The following is a 20,638-nucleotide window of genomic DNA, read 5'->3' on the forward strand; positions in this document are numbered from 1 at the left end:
TCTTTCCAGGTTTTTCTGAAGTCTGCCTGTTCATCATTTCTTATAGCACAATAGTATTCCATTACATTCATATACCACAACTTGTCCAGCCATTCCCCAATTGATGGGCATCCTCTCAATTTCCAATTCTTTGGCAAATATATCTTGAGTGAACCTTAAAGAACTACACAAGACCTGGAAACTGCCACTAAAAATAAAAGTGAGTTTGAAATACGATATTCTGGAAAGCAAAAGATAAAGGCTGATTGCAAAATCTTTTTTTTAAATTTTAAAATCTTTAAATCTTGACTTTGATGTTCCTAGGTGTTTTCCACCTGGGGTTTCTTTCAGGAAGTGATCTGGGGATTATTTATATTTTTACTTTACCCTCTGTTTCTAATAGATCTGAGCAGCTTTCTTTTATAATTTCTTGAAGTATGGTATCTAAAATTTTTTTCACCCTGGCTTTCAGGATGTCTGATGATTCTTTTTCCTCAATTTGTCTTTTAGGGAAGTTGTCTTTTATGGTATTTTATTTACATTTTCTTCATTTATTTGCCATCCTTTGACTTTGTTCTATTTTTTCTTGTTTGTTGTATCATTGAGTTCCATTCGGATGTCTGAGGGCAGAAAAAGCCTGGGAAGATGTTGACATGTAGAGAAGCCAGAACCTCAGTAATATCCATGTCTCCAGCTTACTATACTAGAGATTTTGGGGGAACTTCCTCTTGAGCTACACTCTGGACTTTTCCACCATGCCCTAGAAACCTCTTTGTCCCGACCGATCACTTTATCCCTAGAATTCACACCTCAGGAGTACTCTTCAGTCCTGCTGCTCCTCCCTCTGATTGGATGACTCCTCCCAGAACTTACATTTAAAGAGGACACTCCGACCAACCATCTCTTTATTTCTCATTAGATTGAAGTCTAGACTTCACCACCATGCCCTACACTTTCTCCCCCTTTCCTCCTTTTGACTTCCTGCTGTGTGTTGTCTTCCCTGTTAGAATGTAATCTCCTTGAGGGCAGAGCCTGTCTTTTTTGCTTTTATTTGTATTCCCAGCACAGTGCCTAATACATTGTAAGTGCTTAATAAATATTTGTCGATTGACTGACTACATTCTAATTTTCAGAGAGTTCACTACTTGGGTAAGGCTCTCTATCTTCCTTTCTAAGCTGTTTGTTTTATTTTTTCCCCCTCAAGAGTTCTAATTTCACTTTTAATTTCTTGCATCATTTTTTTCTAATTACTGTTGGAGTCCTGGTGGCCATGCCACTCTTGTCTCTGAGGTTTTACTTATATTTGTTATACTGCATTCACATCATGGGCTTCTCTTAACCCATAGTATTTCTTCACTGTCTGGTATTTTCATCTCTTTGCTTATACTATATCTGTAACCTCAGATTCTAGATTTGGATTTGTGCTAGGCCAGACTCCTTTCCTTCCTGCATTCATGAATTGGTTAGACATGACCTACATTGTTCTATACCCTCTGTTGTGTGGATGCAACTGGTGCTGTATGGAATTGGGTGGCTAGACCTAAGCTCCACCCACTGCTGGCACTTCTGCCTTCTAGCCTGTCTCCTAGTGGTCAAATGTGGGTTTTGGATAGCATAGCATAGCATAGTGTATCATAATGTAATGTAACATGATATGACGTGATGTAATATAAAAATGTAACATATAACTTAACATAACATAGAAAAACTCAAATATTACAACTATTCATAAAATGACTGCAAAGAGATTGAGTTTCTTGTCTCTGGAGGTCTTGAAGTAGAAGTTGAATGACCATATGATCCCCTTATCATTAATAATTTCTCCCTGCTCTTGTATCTTGTATGTGTGTTACATCCTCCCATAGATTGTAATCTCCTGGTACCATTTTTTGTTTTGCCTTTGTATCACCAGCACGTATTTCAGTGCTTTGAAAGTATTTGTTGCTTCAGAAATACTTGATGACTTAGCTTGGCCTTAAGATGTTGCAGGTTTGGGTGTGGCCTGTAATCTATATCAGAGGTAGTGTCGATGTTGAAACCATAGATCCATTGGTGAATTGTAATAAGAAAATGTATATTTACTTTGGATAGAATGATTGAAGAAAAGACAAACCAACAATGGTAAGCATATAACTCTCCCAATAAACCATGTTGTTAGAAGAAGTAATGTATTTTGTCCCAGTTATTAAGAGGAAGAACATTTTTATCAATCAAATAAGTGGAAGGACTTGTTGCAAATAAAAACAGATGGGGTTGATTATATGAAGATAAAAAGATTTTTTTACAATAAAAATATCTCTAAAATTAAGAGAAAAGAAATAGATTCAGAAAAAAATACCAATAGTAATATGTAAGCTAAAGTTCTAGCATCTAGAATCTATGAGAAACTGATACTTATCTATTAATTTAATACTTGCTTCCAATAGAGAAATGGTCAAAAGTCATGAGCAGACAGTTTTTGAATGAAGAAATATAAACAGCTAATGACCACACAGAAAGATACCCAAATTCCTAAATAATCAGAGAAATACAAATAAAGACAATTTTAAGAGCAATCAAATATTTGTTAATTCCTTGTTATGTTCCAGGCACTGGGGATATAAATACAGAGAATGAAGAATTCCTACTTAAAACAAGCTAGCATTCCAATGGGGAAGACAATAAGTAATATTAAATATATACACCATAAATATTAAACTAATAAATACATATTATATGTGTATATACATATACATGCATACGTAAACTGTTATTTAGTTGTTTTCAGTTATGTCTGACTTTTCATGACCCATTTGGAGTTTTCTTGGTAAAGATACTGGAGTGCTTTGCTATTTCTTTCTCCAGCTCATTTTACAAATGAAGAACTGAGGCCGATAGGGTTAAGTGACTTGCCTAGGATCACAGAGCTATTAAGTGTCTTAGGCCAGATTTGAACTCAGGAAGTGAACCTTCCTGACTCCAGGCCTTGCTCTCTACTCACTGGGCCACCTAGCGTAACTAATATTAAGTGCAAGTTAGTTTGACAAAGAAGATGCTAACATTTTAGGGCTTCAAGAAAACCTTCATTCAGAAAATGGTGCTTAAACTTCCGTATTTCAGTAGCTGGAGATAAGGAGGGGACAGTTTGGATCACTAAGTATGGGAAGGAGAGTAATGTCCAATGAGACTAGCAAAATAGGTTAAGGACAAGGTTGTGAAAAGCTTTAAAGGTTAAACATAGGAGTTTGTGTTTTATCTGAGAGATGATAGGAAGAGTTGATTGAGGACAGTCATATGATCAGATCTACACTTAAGGAAAATTGCTTTGATAGCAAACGTGTAGGATGGACTGGAATGGTGAGAAACATGAGAGAGGGCGGGAGACCAATTAGGAGGCTGTTACAATAATTTAAGCAAGAGGAGATGAGGGCCTGAACTAAAATGTTAGCTTTTTAAGTGCAGAGAAAGGGGTCAGATTTGAGAGATATTTGGGGAGCAGAAACAGGAAAGTTTGGCAACTGATTAGTATGTGAGGTGACAGACAGTGAGGAGTCTAGGATATGAATGAATGAAAGAAAAAACTTTTATTTAGCACTAACTATGCTAAATACTAGTTCTTGCTCTCAAGGAACTCATACTTTAACTGGGGGCAATTAACACATAAGAGTTCAGCTGTAAGGAAAATGGAAAGCCCCCAAAGTCCTAAGCAGTCAGTGAGAGAGTGCATGGATGAGCTCAGAAGTCTTTAGATTACTTAAGTAGTTAAGATGTCAGCACCAGGGGATTGCAGAGCATAGAGGCAGAGCTGATTGATGGTAAGTCTCGGTGGCTCTTAGGAGTGGAGCTGTTGGCTTCCATCTCATTTAAATGCTTTAAGCAGTTAAGTAGACCACTGAGAAAGAGAGTCGGGTACCCCACATGATGGTGATGCTTCTTCTCCCCCTGATCTTACCAGATGACTTCTGGAAGGGCCTGGGGCTGGGTGGGGAAGGAAAAAAAACTGTAGAAGAAATGGGTGGTGGTGCCTTCAACAAAAGTAAGAAATTGGAAGAACAGGGAATCTAAGGGGGAAAATAGTGAGTTTGATTTTGAGCATGTTGAGTTTAAGATGTCTCCAGGACCTCCAGTATGAAAAGTCTAACAGACAACTGTTGATATATGAAACTCAAACTCAGGGAAGAGATAGAGAGAGACTGTTATATGCATTATACCCACCACAATAACAAAAGTAACAAAAATCAAGTGAAAAAATGTTTGTGGAGTTGTGGGAAAGTAAACTTTAATATTTTGTTGGTAAGACTACATACTGATACTGTATGGCAATATACAAGTCACAAAAGTGATTATACCTTTTCACTTAGAAATTCCAGTACTAGGTCACAACTTTCAGAATACTGTTGATGACTTTATGACTGGATTACAGATGGCAGATTATAGGTATTGACTGAAGTTTAGATTTGCAGAAATGGACAATGTGTTAACTTGTCTTACTTATAAGTAAGTATAATTTTTAAAGTATAATTAATTTAATTTTTTAGTATAATTTTTGAAGTATAATTAATCATTTAAAAATTCTACTCCTACTATTTTTATCTTTAAAATATTCTAAAATGATTTTTATCCCTAAAACTATCCTTCTTGTTGTTCAGTCATTTTACTTATGTCTGACTCTTCATGACCCTATTTGGGGTTTTCTTGGAAAAGATGCTGGAGTTGTTTGCTGTTTTTGCTATTTCCTTCTCTAAAAATTACCCTAAAATTGTCTTAAAAGGACACAAATATTCCTATCAGTGATCAGTGGCATACAACACCAGCCAGCAGGAAGGTCCCTTGGCTCAGATGTTTAGACCAAAATGTTTAACAAATTAGTTAAAGGATACTTTGTATTTATTTATTTTAAGTGCATCTTCTATTTTCCCTCAGAATCTGATCAATATTTCTGATGATGTCATAAATCTTCATATTTTACCCCCACAAACCAAATATTTTGAAATCAAGTACATTAAAAAAGTAAGTGTTATTGACAACCTATTTCCTTCTGTTTCTTCTTATGTCCATTTTCCATTTCTTTATTGCATAGCAACCTTATGTGGTTAAAACAATAGTCTTTGCTTTTACTTCATTTTTTATTGCAAAGCAATGGGGATGATATTCAGCAACCATGGGTTGATGAGAACTTATTTGATCTTACAGCATCGTCTTGTTCCTGGCTTGTCCCTTAAAGTGACCGTTGAATTTTCTCCAGATGAATGGCGTTATTATTATGATTGTATCCGCATTCACTGTCAGGTAAGCTTCCAAAGTTTCTTTTTTGTTTGTTTGGGGTTTTTTTAGGCAGTTGAGATTAAGTGACTTACCCAGGGTCACACAGCTAGTAAGTGTCAAGTGTTTGGTCTGAGGCTGGATTTGAACTCAGGTCCTCCTGACTTCAGGACCGGTGCTCTATCCACTGCGCCACCTAGGTTCCCCCCAAAAATCTCTTTAAGAACTGAAGTTCTAGGTGTAAATATAAGAAAACAGAAGGCTGATTTGGGGTTTTTGTTTTGTTTTGGGGTGTTTTTTGGTACCAAAATGTTTTTACTATCCTGTCAGCATTTTGGGGAGTTGTAGAGGGATTGAGTGATTTAATGAATGAGGGCCTTAGCCTATGAGTGAGGCAGACTGGGGCTGAACCCTTGCACTTGTAATAACCAAACAAAATTATTCAGTCTTTCTGTGCTTTAGTTCTTCCAGTTTTCTTGTACCAAAAAGTCACTGTAACACTTCAGTTTTCAGCCCTACCAAGACTATTAATTGTTTAACATAAGTAAACTTTCACATTTTTGAATAGGTAACCCTTTAGGTGACAGGCAATGGAGGCCTTGAAACAAGGAAGACTTCAATTCACGTCCCATCTCTGACACATATTGGGACACTGGAGAAGTCCCTTAACTGATCAGTGTTCTCTGGGTAACTCTAAGAGAAGATGCAGTCCTGCCTCCACAGGGGAAATTTCTCTGTGGGAGCTCCCAGTACCAATGAAATCACGAGGCCAGTCCCTGTCTCTAACTCTTTAGATAGCAAAACTTTTTTTAAAAAAGCTTTTTATTAACAATTTCGGGTAGAACTCTTTCTAAAACATATTATGTCTTTTAAAACAGTGTTTCCTTAACTTTCCTCGATCCAAAGTTATTACTATGATTACCATTTATATTGTGTATAAGGGATGCTTTCAAGGGCTATCTGGAATTCTGTTAGTATTTGCTCCTATTCTACTATCCTTTTTGCATTTTTCAGAGGAGGGGGCAATTGGGGTTAAGTGACTTGTCCAGGGTCACACAGTTAATAAGTATCTGAGGCCAGATTTTAACAAAGGTGTTCCTGATTCCAGGGCTGGTGTGCTATCCACTGTACCACTTAGCTGCCCCTATGCTATCCTTTCAAAAATTCTTCCATTTGCAATAATAGGTATGCTAACTCATCCTCCTGTCTCTAGGCAGGACAATGCCCTAGATACCTGCTTATCCTTTCTTAAAAGTCTTCAGAGAAATGGATTTCTGGAAAATCCTTCTAACATTTACTGGTGGTTGTATTCTACAATCCATTCTTTTAGTAACTTGGCTTCTGCTAAAAATGAACCCATAAAGTTAACTAGTTTCTAGTTTTATAGAAACTGAAAAGCATGTCATAATAACAAATTAGTTTAAGTTTTTAAAAAGGATAGCAAAAGCCCTTATAAACCAGAAAACTCCATTGAGAAAACATATTCTGAGCTCAAAAATAATAACCCTGAATTCAAACTGGAGTATATAGCAGCAGCTCCCAATGTGTAGCTCCTGAGGCCCTTTTGGGGGGGAGAGAGGGGAAGACACAAGGTCAAAACTATTTTCATAACATTATGAAGACATTTTCATTTTTAATATGGTAAATATCAATACATATAACTCACATAAAAGCTCCTTAGGGTCTTCAATAATTTTTTAAGACAGTGGAGAATTTCTGAGATCAAATAAGTTTGAGAGCCCTTGGTATCTAGAAATTTAAGATTCATCTGATTTTAAGAAATTTGCCCCCTATTATTCCTCAACGGACTCAACAATTTTTTTTTTTGGCAATTGGGGTTAAGTGACTTGCCCAGGGTCACACAGCTAATAAGTGTCAAGTGTTTGGTCTGAGGTCGGATTTGAACTCACATCCTCCTGACTTCACAGCCAGTACTCTATCCACTGAGCTACCTAGCTGCTCCCTCAACAATATTATTAAACTCCCAGTTGCCTAGTTTCCTCTTTTTAAAAATAAAATGAGCAAAATAGTACTTGTGCCACCTACCTCTAAGGCTTGTTGTAAGAATAAAATGAGATGCTTGTAAAATATTTTATGAACCTTAAAACACCATATGAATAAAATAATATTTTAAGTAAGCATAAACATCCAAAAGACATCTCTAAGTGTATGTTTGAGTCGAAATGTTTTGAGTCGAAATGTTTGAGTCAAAGCTCAAACCCCAGTCTCCCAACTCCCATACTTGTCCTCCATTTAGCTGCTTGGAATTGTAGCCTCTGAGTTTTCCCTTCATCAGCAGCTGTTAAAAATTTTCTTTATGTTTTCTGAAATAAAAACATCTAATGTATATTTTTGTTTTTGTTGAGAATATTCCTGGGTATTTGAGTGTTGAAAATTGTTTTTAAAGAAATGTGCTGAAGAATTCTTGAATTTTTACCTAAGACTAAGAAATCTTAACATTTTTAACATTAATATACAAACTTCTTCAGGAAGTTTTTTGGGAACTGATAGGAGAAATATTGTATATGTAAATAATTTTAAAATTATTCTTATTTTCAGTGATTTGAATTTATTTTTATTGTTTTCAGGGAGATGAAACTTTACTTATTCCTCTCCATGCCTATCCGGTCCTAAACACTTTGGACTTTCCTTCATTTATAAGTCTACCAGATATTCCACTTGGAGAAAGGTGAGTTACAAAATTAAAAGCCCATCTGTTATAAGTTATGGAAATTCAAGGATCACTTACAGATCAAGAAACTTGCATTTTTATTTCTCCTATTTATTTCTCCAATTACAATTATTATTCTCCATAAAATTAATTCTAATCTGAGATTCTCACTGCTGGAAAATTACTTAAAAATTGATTCTGCACGTAAGATTTAAGAACAGAAACATTCAGACACAATAAAATATACCGGAAGCCTCTCCCCACCCGGCATATTCTAGGACCATATCTGTAGATGAGTATGGAGCCCATCCATAAGAAATTGCAGGACTTAGAGAGAAGTGGATGTGTCATTTAATCCTTCTACTATCAGACTTTCTAATATAGGTGAAATTAGATAAAAAATAAATGTTAAATGACTCACTGAAAAAGGAAGTCACAAAAGAGCAGTTAAGGGACATGTATGAAAACAGCAAAAAAGGGTCTCATCCCCTTTGTCTTGGTGGTGGGTAGTTAATAGATTGGCTATATGTAAGTTGATAAGCCTTGGCATTTTTTTTCCATGTCCCAAACAACAGCTGCCAAAGCTGCATTTTTTCCTCACTGATTGCCTCTCTGAGGAACTGTCCTTTTGCAATAACTTATGGATCCCTAAGTATAGATCCCTGGCAGTTTTCCATGATTTCCCATACCCTAGAAACAGCTTCCCCCTTCATCTGCTACATATGTTGTTGTGAGGTTCAAATGAAATTAGGAATGTAACTGCTTGCAAATCTTAAAGCATCATATAAATATCAGTTTAAGAAAAACATCACTTCCCCACACCTGCCTCTCTCATCTGTATGTCAGAATCCAATTCCTCCTTCCAGTCCTACATCCAATACATCTTTTCCATGAGGCCTTCCTTAATCCTCGCCTAAAAATGATTTGTCCTCCTATGAACTCTCAAGGCCTAAATATGTATTCTTCTAATGTGCTTAAGTTTTATTGTTTATTATAGCTATTTTTGTATTATCTCATCTACTAGGTTATAAGCTCTGTAAGAGAATGTACCATATGTGCTTTCCTTCCTTCCTCCTTCTTTTCCTTCTCTCCTTTCCTCCTTCCTTCCTTCTTTTCTTCTCTCCCTCCCTCCCTCCTTCCTTCCTTCCTTCCTTCTCTTTCTTCTTTTTTCCTTCCTTCTCTGCCTTCCTCCTTCCTTTCTTTCTTCTCTCCCTTCCTCCTTTCCTTCTTTTCCTTCCTCCCTTCCATCCTCCTTTCCTTTCTTCCTTTCCTTATTTCCTCCCTCTCTTTCTCCTTTCCTTCCTCCTTTCTTTCCTTCCTTCCTTCTACTCTTGGTTATTTGTTTTCTACCTAACCTTTTTATAGATGTCCTTCTCCAAAGATATTTTTTTTGGTGTAACATTCATTCTGTTGTAGTCAGCATGGAAATTTCAGCTAAACAGTTTATTTTAAAGTATAATTGTTTGTATAATAGAGATACTTTAAAAATATCTTTGCCACAAAAGATAAAGTGTGATTTTTTTTTTGCTTTCTCCAAACACTCTGCCACTAAGCAGAGCCTGTTCAAAACTGTACCACGAAAAGTTACAGTTTCTTGCCTCTTTTACTTACCCAAGTAATTCTGCCCTGGATTAAAACCTAAATGAATGATAGAGCAGGGGCACATAAATAGTTGAAAGGACTCTTGCCACTAATGTTCCCTTAATAATCCCTAAGCTGTCCTGGAAATTGGAAGAAATATCAATTGGTAGTTTGCATTTAGTTTGCATTTCCAGCTTGACACCCAGTTTACCTCAAAGGTATCTTTTTTTTTAAGGTTTGTATTTAATTATAATATTTGATGGTAGTTTTCCAGTAGTGGGAAATTTAATTCTATCAATTACAGCACTCTCTGAAATTCAAGAAATCTACCCAAGAAGCTGATGGAATTATAACTCAGCTAATTCACAAAATGAAATAAATTAGAGTTAAGATTAATAATAAATTAGAAGTTGGAAGGGACTCCAAGGTAATCTGGTTCAACATTTACTTGAGTCATGGATCTCCTTTACAGTAGCTCTGAGAAGTAGTAATACTAACTCCACAAAAACATCTTCAGGGATGGAAAACTCACCCTATGCCAAGGCAGTTAGTTCCATTTTTGATGATTCTAATTATTAAGAAATTCCTCTTTGTACTAAGGAAAAATATTTTCTGTAATATCTTCCCACTGGTCATGGATCCCAGTTGTGCCCTGGGGCCAAGCATAATAAGGTCATATGAAGAAATCCCCTTTCCAGTCTCTTTCACCCCCTCTGAAATTGTACTTCCAAAAAGTGGTCTGAATTACATGAGCAGTTAGTCATATTGGTGATGGCTGTGAGGGTACAATAGTTTTAAGCAACTTGTTGATTATTCCTTGTAGACAAAATTGGTTGATGATACCTGAGGACACCACAGAATGTTAGGGGAATTAGCTATATCTCAGATATTTACGCTGCTCTGCTAATCCTAGCAGACTACTAGGAAATCATCACTGACATAAATCAAAGTTTTGTTTTCTAGCTTCAAAAGGAAAGGAAGAAAATAATAGGATGTTTGTTACCAAGAATCCCACCTTATGTTAGGTGACGGTAATGCCTTCCTCAAACTGTTCCTAAGTGATTTGGTTGCTTCCTTGGAAAATGATTAGGGAAGTCTGGATTTTTCCCTTATTCAACCATGAAGAGGCTTATCTGTCTAACAAACCCTAGGATCTTCCAGGAGTGTCTTTTTCTAAGGCTAGGGTTGATAACATTTTTATCCTGGGTCCTTTAATGGCTCAAATAAGATAATATTTGTAAAATGCTTAGCACTGTCCCTGGTACATGGTAAGTGCTTAACAAATGCTTATTACCTCCTCCTACTTTTCCCTACGTATTTTCTTGACCTCTTCTCTCCCTAGGGTCTCGATAGATTTTCCCCTTCCTAGTGTATACTGAATGCTAAGAGGGCCAGGAAGTTCTCTTTAATGAATAGGAATCAAGCAGGCAAGCATTTCTGGTGCAGTGAACAAAGCACCAGGCCTGGAGTCAAGAAGACTCATCTTTCTGAGTTTAAATCTGACCTCACATGCTTACTAGCTGTATGATCCTGGGCAAGTCATTTAACCCTGTTTCCTTCAGTTTCCTCATCTGTAAAATGAACTAGAGGAAATGGCATACAGCTCCAGTATCTTTGCCAAGAAAATCCCAAATGGGGTCATGAAGAGTTAGACATGACTGGACCACAACCCACTATATGTCAAGCCCTTTGATAGAGGACAAACAAAGACTGTTTGTCTTTAAGTTCAAAAAGCTTACGATCTAACACAGGCAAAAACACATACATATATAGGAATATACAACGAACATGCATATAGATCAGATACATAGAGTGTTAGAGAGAAAGGCTCTTGGAACTAAAGAGACTGGAAAGGCCTGATTCAGAAGGATGTCCTTGTACTGAGTCTTCCAGGAAGCCACAGATTTCAAGAGGCAGTAGTGAAGAAGAAGAGCGTTCTAGGTGTGGGAAGCAGCTAGTAGAAAGGCTCAGAGACAAGAGAAGTAGATTGGGAACTTATATTTTACATCTCAGAAGTATAGCATTGATAATTCCAGGTACTATATCTTGACTGAGCAAATCTAAGGGCCACCAAAACCTTGATCATCTCGAGTCATTGGAGGATGTCAGTTTTCTCTTGCTCATCAGTGATGTAAATAATTGATCCAACATTCAATAAACTTTCCTTTTGTAAATAAGGTTGGAGGAAACACACTTCAAAAGGGAGGGGGTCAAAGAAGTCTGTCTTATGGTGGCCTCTCTTAACTGCTACATATAAAAACGACATTCATGTCTTCTGCTTTGCTGGCTTTTTAGGGCTTAGTTTCCCTGAGATAAGTAGACTTGCTATGGGGTTAAATGTAGAGGTGGGACACCTAGCCCAACCAAGTACCCAAGGGTGAGTCATTCAACTTCAGTTTCCATTAAAGTGAGAATCCAAATTACTTGAATCTCCTGCACTAGAAGAATGTAATAGTGAGATTGTGTTTTTAAAGCATTTTAAGGTCTTTGATGGTGGCAAGGCAAATTTAATCACAATTCCACATGACAACTATTTGAATTCTTAGAAGCAGCCAACTTGTCCCTCACTGAGTCTTCTCTGATCTGAGGTAAATATGTTCAGTTCTTTCAATTTTTCCACATACATGGCATGTGTATTCAAGATTTCTTCACCATCCAGGTCAGCCTCCTTTGGAGACTCCCCACTCAGCAATGTCTCTCCTACAATGTGGATCTCAGAACTGAACACAATTTTCCAATTGTCTGATCAGGGCGGAGTACAGTACAACAATTGTTTCTTTATTCTTGCATACTATTCCTCTCTTAATACAGTCCAAAATCTCATTAGCCAGCTTTGTGTGCCATATCAGTCCACTAAATCCTAAACAATTTTATTGACATACTTTCTTTGTAACTTTTCATTTTTAACTTGAATATGGTTTCACATTTGTTCCTATTTCATCTTATTAGATCAAGCCTATTAGTCTAGCCTTTCATAACTTTTTTGGTTCCTGTCTCTCTCTATGGTACCTACTATGTGCCAGGTACTGTACTAAGCACTTGCTACAAACATTATCTCATTTGATCCTCACAAAAACCTTGTGAGGCAGTGCTATTATTATCCCCATTTTACAGTTGAAAAAACGGAGGCAAACAGGTTAAGTGCCTTGCCTAGGGGTACATAACTAGTGAGTGTCTGAGGCTGAATTTGAGCTCAGGTCTTCCTGACTCCAAGTTCAGCACTTTCTCCCCTGCACCACTCCACTGCTTAAAGATGTGTCACTTGAACTCACTACCAGGTATCCCAAGCTGGGGCTGAGGGATGGCTTTAGCAGGGTCTGAGGCTGCCCAAGAAGCCTCATAGCTCTCACTGGGGAGAAGGTATAGGCCTGGGCATAGAAAGGGAAAGCAATGAGAAGGGATTGTCAGGCCCAGATGGGTAGGCAAGAGTGGCTCCCTTACTATCACCTTATTCCTCCTGGCCATAACTCTTTTTTTTTTTTGTGAGGCAATGGGGAGAAGTGACTTGCCCAGGATCACACAACTAGTAAGTGTCAAGTTTCTGAGGCCAGATTTGAACTCAGGTCTTCCTGAATCCAGAGCCGGTTATAAACTCTTAATATCCAATTTCACTCCATCTTTTTTCCAGTCCAAAAATCATTTTCCTGTCAGAGAAAATAGAAGCAAAATTAGAGTTGTGGTTCTGTCTCCTCAGCATCATTCTTTACTTGCCCTTGCTTTCATCTTTCTTTGATATCTTTCAAAATTTAAGTTGGTTGGTGAGTTCCCTGAACAGCAGTCTTTTGCTGTTCCTCTCACATGACACTCTGTCTCCTGATCCCAGGCATCTTCACTGACTGTCCCCCATGTCTGGAACACTTCAATCTCCACCTTCTAGTTTCCCTGGCTTTCTTCACATCTCAGCTAAAATTCCCTCCTTGATCTTGGTGCCTTCCTTCTGCGATTGCCCCCGATTTTTCCTGTATAGAGTTGGTTGTACATGGTTTGTTACACATTGTCTCCCTTAGTAGACCATGAGCTTCCTGAGAGTCAGGGCTGGTTTTTTGCCTTTCTTTGAATCCACAGCCCTTACTGCAGTGCCTGGTATTTAGCAGGCACTTAGTTAATCCCAGCTGACTAAATGTTAGTTGACTGACCTTTCAGACAACTCCCTTTTTTCTTCTTCAGTAAACATTTTTTTCTTTTTGGATTAAAATTTTCATTCTTAAGAGCTCCCCATTAACAGAAACAACATTTTTTTCATTAGCTATTTCAGGTTGTTCAAACTGGATATAAAACTATCCCAGGAAGAGAGGAATCAAGAAAAACAGAATGCTATTTATTTATTCCTAACATTTATTGATTTTCCGATACTCGTGTTTGACTCCAAAGCTTATCTAGTAAAAGATAAAGTTTTCTTCCATCATGACTTGTACATTTTTTCCTCCATCTTCTGCAATATATTTGTTTCTATATCCATTTGTGTTTGGTATTTATTGAGTGCCTGTCCAGGAACTGTGCTACGTATCGGGAATACCGAGCAAATAACAAAAACAGTCCCTGCCCTCAGAAGCTTCTATTCTACTGGGGAAACAATGTGTACATGGAAAAGTACAAAGTAATTTCAGGTTGAGAGGAAAACCTTAATACCTGGGGGGCAGGGTAGGTGGAATCAGTCAAGTCCTGAGCTGAGCCTTAATGGGAGGTAGGGATTCCTACCAACTGGTGGAGGTAAAGAAGAGTATTACAGGCATGAGTACAACCAGTGCAAAGATGGGAAAGTAAGTACCATTTATAATGCATTTTTGTGTAATGCTCAGATCTGAAAGCACTGTTACCGAGTCTAATGCACATGCATTTGTATTTTGTTAGCACAAAGACTCTAATACACATACAAAAAGGTATGAGTATTGAATTTGAGAGTCATATTTTAAAGATTTGAGCTGGCACAAGATAGGTGCTTTTAAAAAATTATTAAGAGACTTTACTGAGGGGAAAAAAAGCCAACCTATAGTGCATTAAACTTTAATTATGGTTCAAATCCTGCTTCTGACACTTTCTGGTTTGATAGATAGTGATAACTTTGAGCCAGTTATGGCTCATCTGTAAAATGGGTATAATAAAGCTTGCAATCCCTTACCTTGTAGGGTTGTTGTGAGATTCACAACATGAGAGAATCTACATGAAGTGCTTTGTACATCTTGAAGTGCTACATAAGTATCAGATGGTGTTATTGGTGATAAGAGTAATGCCTCATTTATTTACATTCTTATGCACTGATATAATTCACTCATTCAACAAACATCCATTAAGGGTCTGCTATGTACAAGACATAGTGTTACATGCCGAGAAGTGAGACTTGGTCTTGCCCTCAAGGAAATTAGCATCTAGTGGGGGAGACAAAGACATGTATACAGATAACTCTGGTTCAAAATAGAATATAGATACTTGTACTAACAGAATTTGGTGAGTTCAGAGAAGGCCAAGATCACTGACACCTGTGGAAATTAGAGAAGGCTGCATGATTGCCTTTGTTAGCACTGATAGATTGCATTTGAACCAGGCCTTGAAGAATGAGTAGGCACGTTCACAGGAGGAAGTTGTGGTGAAGAATATGGTACATGCACCAGGAAGAGTAGACAAAGGCATGGAGGTGGAAAAGGTTGGAATGTGTTCTAGAAGACTGTCTATTTCCCCTAGAGTACACAGTATATGGCAGTGAACAATATGGGACAAATTGGAAAATTAGATCAGAACTAGATTGGGGAGGGCATTGAAAACCTGGCTAAGAAGTTTAGATTTTATTTCACAATCAGTGAGAGGTTAAAGGTTTTTGTATTGAAATTATTGTTCATGTGTCACCTTGTTGTTTTTCTTGTTATTCATTCACGTCTGATTCTTTGGGATCCCTACGTGGGGTTTTCTTGACAGAAATACTGGAGTGATTTGCCATTTCCTTCTCTAGCTTGTTTACAGATGAGGAAACAGAGGCAAATGGGGTTAAGTGACTTGCCCAGGGTCACACAGCTAAGTATGTGTTGGAGGCTGGATTTGAAATTAGGAAGATGAGTCTCACTCTATACACTGTACCAGCTAGCTTCCTATCACCTTTCTTACTAGATTGTTACCTTATTGAAGATAGATTGGACATCATTTATGTTTGAATCTTTGAACCCCAGTCAAAACTTAGCACTGAGCTGGTGGTCACTTCTCACTAAATTCTCTTCTAATCTCTTAAAATGTATGTACCAAGGTTTTGACATAACTTTTGTAGTGTGTACATACTACTTAAAGTTCTGGGTTGTTTTTTTAAACCTCTTTTTTCACACAATTCTTAATATAGACATTGTTGACATACTTGTTATTTTCAATAGCAATATGAGATTACATTGTATTAAAATATCAGAATTTGTTTAACTATTCTCTTATTATTGAGTATTGAGGTTGTTTTCCATTTTTCTCACTGGTTTAAATTGCACTGCTAGGAGTATTTTTGTAGACATGTAATATATTTTCTTTTGGGTTATATCCTTGGGATATATTGCCAAGAATAGAAGTATTAGGATAAGTAGTATGAATTCTTTCATATCTGTTTTTACATATTGTCTAAGTACTCCCTAGAAAGAAAATCAATAATTTATAGTACTATGAACAGTGCTTTTCTACCTGTTTCCCCAAATGGCTGCAACAATAGACTGCAACAATTTTTGTGTTGCCTTAATTAGTGCCTTAAAAATGTTTTAACTTAACGGTTCTTTAATTGTTTGCAAGATTGTGCATTATTCCATATGATCTCTACTTCTTGATATATAAATTGTCTTTTTACAAGAGGTATACTTTAATGTAATATTTTAGGTGCTTCAGTTTCTTTTATATTTGTTAGCCACTTTTGAAATATTCCTGGGTCTCTTGATCATATTTAAAGATAAAAGGCATAATAAGATGGAAAAAGCACTGAATTTGGATTTGCCAATCAGAAAACTTGGGTTTGAATTCAAACTGTTATCTATATTATTTTGGGAAAGTCACTTAAGCTTTCTTGGGTTCAGTTTCCTCATTTGCAAAATGAAGAGATTGGACTGAATAATTTCTAAAGTTTCTTCCAAATTCTAAATCCTCCAATCCCCTGGTAGATAGTAGGTGCTTAACAAATGCTTCTTATTTGATTGATTTTCCCATATGAGTTAGAAGGAAGTTCTGAAAAGGACAAATGTATGAATTTAACCTTAAGCATCTGGCAAATTTCAGTTAAATTTTCTGAGAAGTAATGGCCATATTTCTCATATCATAAAGAAAATAACAAAGTATTTTACTGGAAATTAACTATTTTAGTTAGAAGCTTAACAATAGTTGGTTTTGTTTTTATCTTGTCTTCCTTTGTTTTTCAGTGAGAATTATGTTATTCCTCTCCAATGCAGCTGCCCAATAGATTTTGAGTTTCATGTCATTGTGATTCAATCTGATGAAGCCTTTATTGTTCATCCAACATCAGGTATGAATATAGAATTACGGGTGAATTGTGGCTATAAAATGAAAGATCCACATTACTTCAGAATGCCAAGGTCAGATCTAGGATTCAAAATATCACTCTAAAGTTGAAAAAAATAAAAAGGGCAGGGGGGGTAATCACTATTTGGATGTAGCAGCATTTTAGTGATAATAAATATTAATAGAGATCTTGAGTAATCACTATCACTTCCTCCAAAAATAATTATTATTTTAATAAGTTATAATAATATCTGTGCAAATTTGTTCTGAATTTATGCTAAAGTCATAAATTAATTATTCTAATTCCAATTCTGCCATATGGCATTTGGCCTCATTTTAGCTGAATTTTTCTATTTCAAATAAAACAGGACAGATTTTATGTCTAACCTCACAGAATCACAATGAGAATTTTAGTCTTCATCTCTTGTTCATATGAATATTTGTGTGAGATAGAGAAAACTTAAAAGAGGAACATTGTGCATTTTCTTAAAAATTATTGCTCACTTGTGTTTTTATATCACTTTCACTTCCAAATATATCTTTCTTCCTTCCCTCCCCATCAATCCCTCACTTGTAATAAAGAACCAAAAAAAGAAGGGTTTCAAAAAAACATTCAGCAAAACTATCCAACACAGTAATCAAATCTGATGGTACATACAGTATTCCATACCCAAAGTTCTCCACCTCTGCAAAGAAGAGAGAGGGGAGCATTTCCTCATTTCCAGGACTAAGCTTTTGGTGGTTTTATTTCCATAGCATCCAGTTTGAAGTGGGGTTTTTTCTTTCCATTTGCATCGCTGTCATTCTTTACATTGTTTTCTTGCTTTGCCTTACTATACTCTGTTTTAGTTTATTAGTTTTCCTGTGCTTCTCTGAATATATCAAATTTATAAAAGAAATTATTTTATTTCTCTTATATTAATAACCAATTCATATTGGGGATCTAGGGTTTTTTTCTCTTTCTGTTTCCTCATTCAAAGCCCAATCCTTGTGAAGGATGTTGCTGATATTTAAGATTGGTTTAATATTCTCCCTAATCTTGGGGAGACCCCGCCCAACCGAGACATAAATAGCTTGGGTGGAGGTGGATCCCTTCTGTATAGATTGTCCAAGGTGGAGGTAGTCTGGGTGTAGAGATGTTCTCTTTGTCTAAGAGTGACATAATCAAAGTCGCTGTCCCCTAGCCCTTCATTAGAATAAGCCCACCTCTCATTATAATATTCATTTTCTCATTAATTGTTAACTAATCAGAATTTATTTCTGCCTGTTGGGAATGTCCACTCTTCCAAGTGTATATAAGCATTGATCAGCCTCCATGATTTGTCTTTAGTTACGAGATTTTAATTAATATTTTAATTAATTTTTATAATTTAATTATAATTAATGACAAAATAATCAATAATCAAAATTTTAATTAATAAAATGATAGTCATTTGGCTAATTATCTGGTAGATATAATTAATAGAATTTATTATTATTTACCAAGAAATTACATCTCCTGAACTTTTCATTTGTCACATTTATCATTTCTTACAACAGTAATATTCCACTGTATTAATATACTCCAGTTTGTTTAGCCATTCTCCAATCCAAGAACATCTACTTAGTTTATTTGAGGAGCATTTTGTCTTAAGGATGCTCAAGCAACTCTTGTCCAATGCACTTAAGGAAATTAGAAAACAAAACCTCGTATTCTGAGTCACAATTATATCACAGCTTCTGCACAGACATTTGTGGTTGGCATACTTAATTATCTTTCCCCAGTGGTCCATTAGATGCTCTAACAGAGTACTATTTTTTGTATATGGTTTTCTATTTGTTTACAATTTTCATTTCTCACTGCAAGCAAGTATTCTGTTCGACAAATGTGTATTGGAAGCAAACAGATGGTTTTAATTTATTTCAGACTCTGATATGTACATAGATAATAGTCTAGCGATCTGATAGCTACACTGAGAATTTGATCCAAGCTGTTTATTATTAGTGTATGACAGCAACCAGTCTTTGTTTTCCTTCCCACTATAAATAAAAGGCAAGAAACTTTGTGGTTTTCAGGTACTGTAGCCTTAGAAATATAGGGAAATAGAAGCTTGAGGAAAATGAAACCAATTGACTTTGTCGATACAGGTATAAAGAAAGCATTTCTAATTATAAGGATAGTTTACCAGGTTTTACACTAGTTTTAGAATAGGATAGAGACGATCTGCAAACTGAACTTTGGCATTAACTCACAAATCTTGCTTAACATGCAAAATGTGACTATAGAGCAAAGTGATTGATGTTTTAATTTTTTTTGTTCCCTTTATTCCTTTTGTTTTTTACATCCAATACATTTCTTTCCATTCCTCTACCTAGAGAGCCTTCTTTTGTAAGAAAGATTTTTTTTTCAAAAGTCACGTGATTAATTTAAAAAAACCCAAACACTAAGAACTTAGAAATAAAAAGGAATGACACCTCCATAAAAGTGCAAGCTAGACACTTTTTCCAACAGTGTTACTTTCCATTGCTTGGAGTGGCATTGGCCCTCCTCACTGGAAATTGACTTCACACCTTTTAGAATAATCCTAGTGGCAGAAAATCTTTATCCCTGCGGGGCGTGGCGATAGGATTTAATCTTTAGGAACAGTAAAAATTCGTTTGGAGCCAAATCTTCTGAATAAAATGTACAATTTAATTAAACAATAGCAATTATGAGTAAAAATAAAAGGGTGCTATCATAAGGTAGAGACTGATTTTCTTATGCAACTGCCATCTCTGGGGTTCTAGTGGTTTCTCTGAGTACTGTGAGAATACTCAGACTTTACACTGTCTTCTCCCTCTTAGGGAAGGGAAGAGGACAAATATTTATTAAATACCCACCATGTGCCAGACCCTGTGCTAAGAGCAAATATCTCATTTGAGCCTCACAACAACCCTCAGAAGTAGTTTTACCATTAGGACACAGGTAGACCTGTTAAGGTGACTTGCCCAGTCAGATAGCTAGGAAGTATCTGAGGCTATATTTAAACTTAGGTCCACTTTGCCACCTCACTGTCTTGTACTAAACTCAAGGGTGTAGTCCAGATGCACAATAGCTGTGACTCAGTCGGTCATCTTCAATGTGGTGTTAATGACTCCATAATTATCCAAGCCAAAGATCATCAAAAAGAGATTCATACATTTATTTATTTATTCCCACCCTCATGGAGATTACATTCTATTGGAGTAAACAACATGTGAATATAAAGTTAAATACAAAATGCAAACAAGATAATTGCCAGGAAGAGGAAAATAACAGCTAGGATCAGTGTAGAAGATCCTGGAGCTGAGGCAGGAATTCTCAAAGGCAGAGTGTGGAAGGAGAACATTCCAGGTGTGGGGGACTGCCTGAGGAAGGGCACTGAGGTGAAAAGAACAGTAAGCTGATCAATTTGGCTGGGAGATGAGGAAGAAATAACTTGCCTGGACAGGATTTCTGGAGCCAGATTGTGACAGGCTTGGCTTTAGAAGCCAAATAGAAGTCTCTGTGTTAACTGAGATGATATTAGTCTTTTCAATGTGTAGTCAGTGGGAACGGCCAGACACATCAAAGAGACATAATCAAAGTTCCTAATATGATTTCAACTGGTATGTCCACATCTTCTCCTGGGAAGATAAACTCAGGTCCAGAAATAAGGCCCCATTCTTTAACCTTGTTGAATGATGAGACTATCCCTAGCC

The 20,638-nt window shown here is 36.5% G+C and overlaps 1 protein-coding gene across 9 annotated transcripts in view; it reads left to right on the plus strand.

Annotated features, from left to right (window-relative positions):
• CFAP221 (cilia and flagella associated protein 221) overlaps nucleotides 1-20,638 on the plus strand; it is a 127,135-nt gene that overhangs the window by 39,835 nt on the left and 66,662 nt on the right. For 8 of the 9 annotated variants that reach the window (XR_003568505.1, XM_027854742.1, XM_027854744.1 and 5 more), the window contains exons 4-7: nucleotides 4,882-4,968; nucleotides 5,152-5,247; nucleotides 7,809-7,909; nucleotides 16,840-16,943. Coding sequence is in view for 8 of the 9 variants with exons in the window: in XM_027854742.1 (XP_027710543.1) it covers nucleotides 4,882-4,968; nucleotides 5,152-5,247; nucleotides 7,809-7,909; nucleotides 16,840-16,943 (388 nt within the window). In the remaining variant the exon portion in view is untranslated. The remainder of the gene's footprint in view (nucleotides 1-4,881; nucleotides 4,969-5,151; nucleotides 5,248-7,808; nucleotides 7,910-16,839; nucleotides 16,944-20,638) is intronic. The other variant, XM_027854746.1, reaches the window with a different exon arrangement.

The sequence above is a fragment of the Vombatus ursinus genome, unplaced genomic scaffold (genome assembly GCF_900497805.2).
Source record: "Vombatus ursinus unplaced genomic scaffold, bare-nosed wombat genome assembly UNPS02010548.1, whole genome shotgun sequence".
Taxonomy (NCBI): domain Eukaryota; kingdom Metazoa; phylum Chordata; class Mammalia; order Diprotodontia; family Vombatidae; genus Vombatus; species Vombatus ursinus.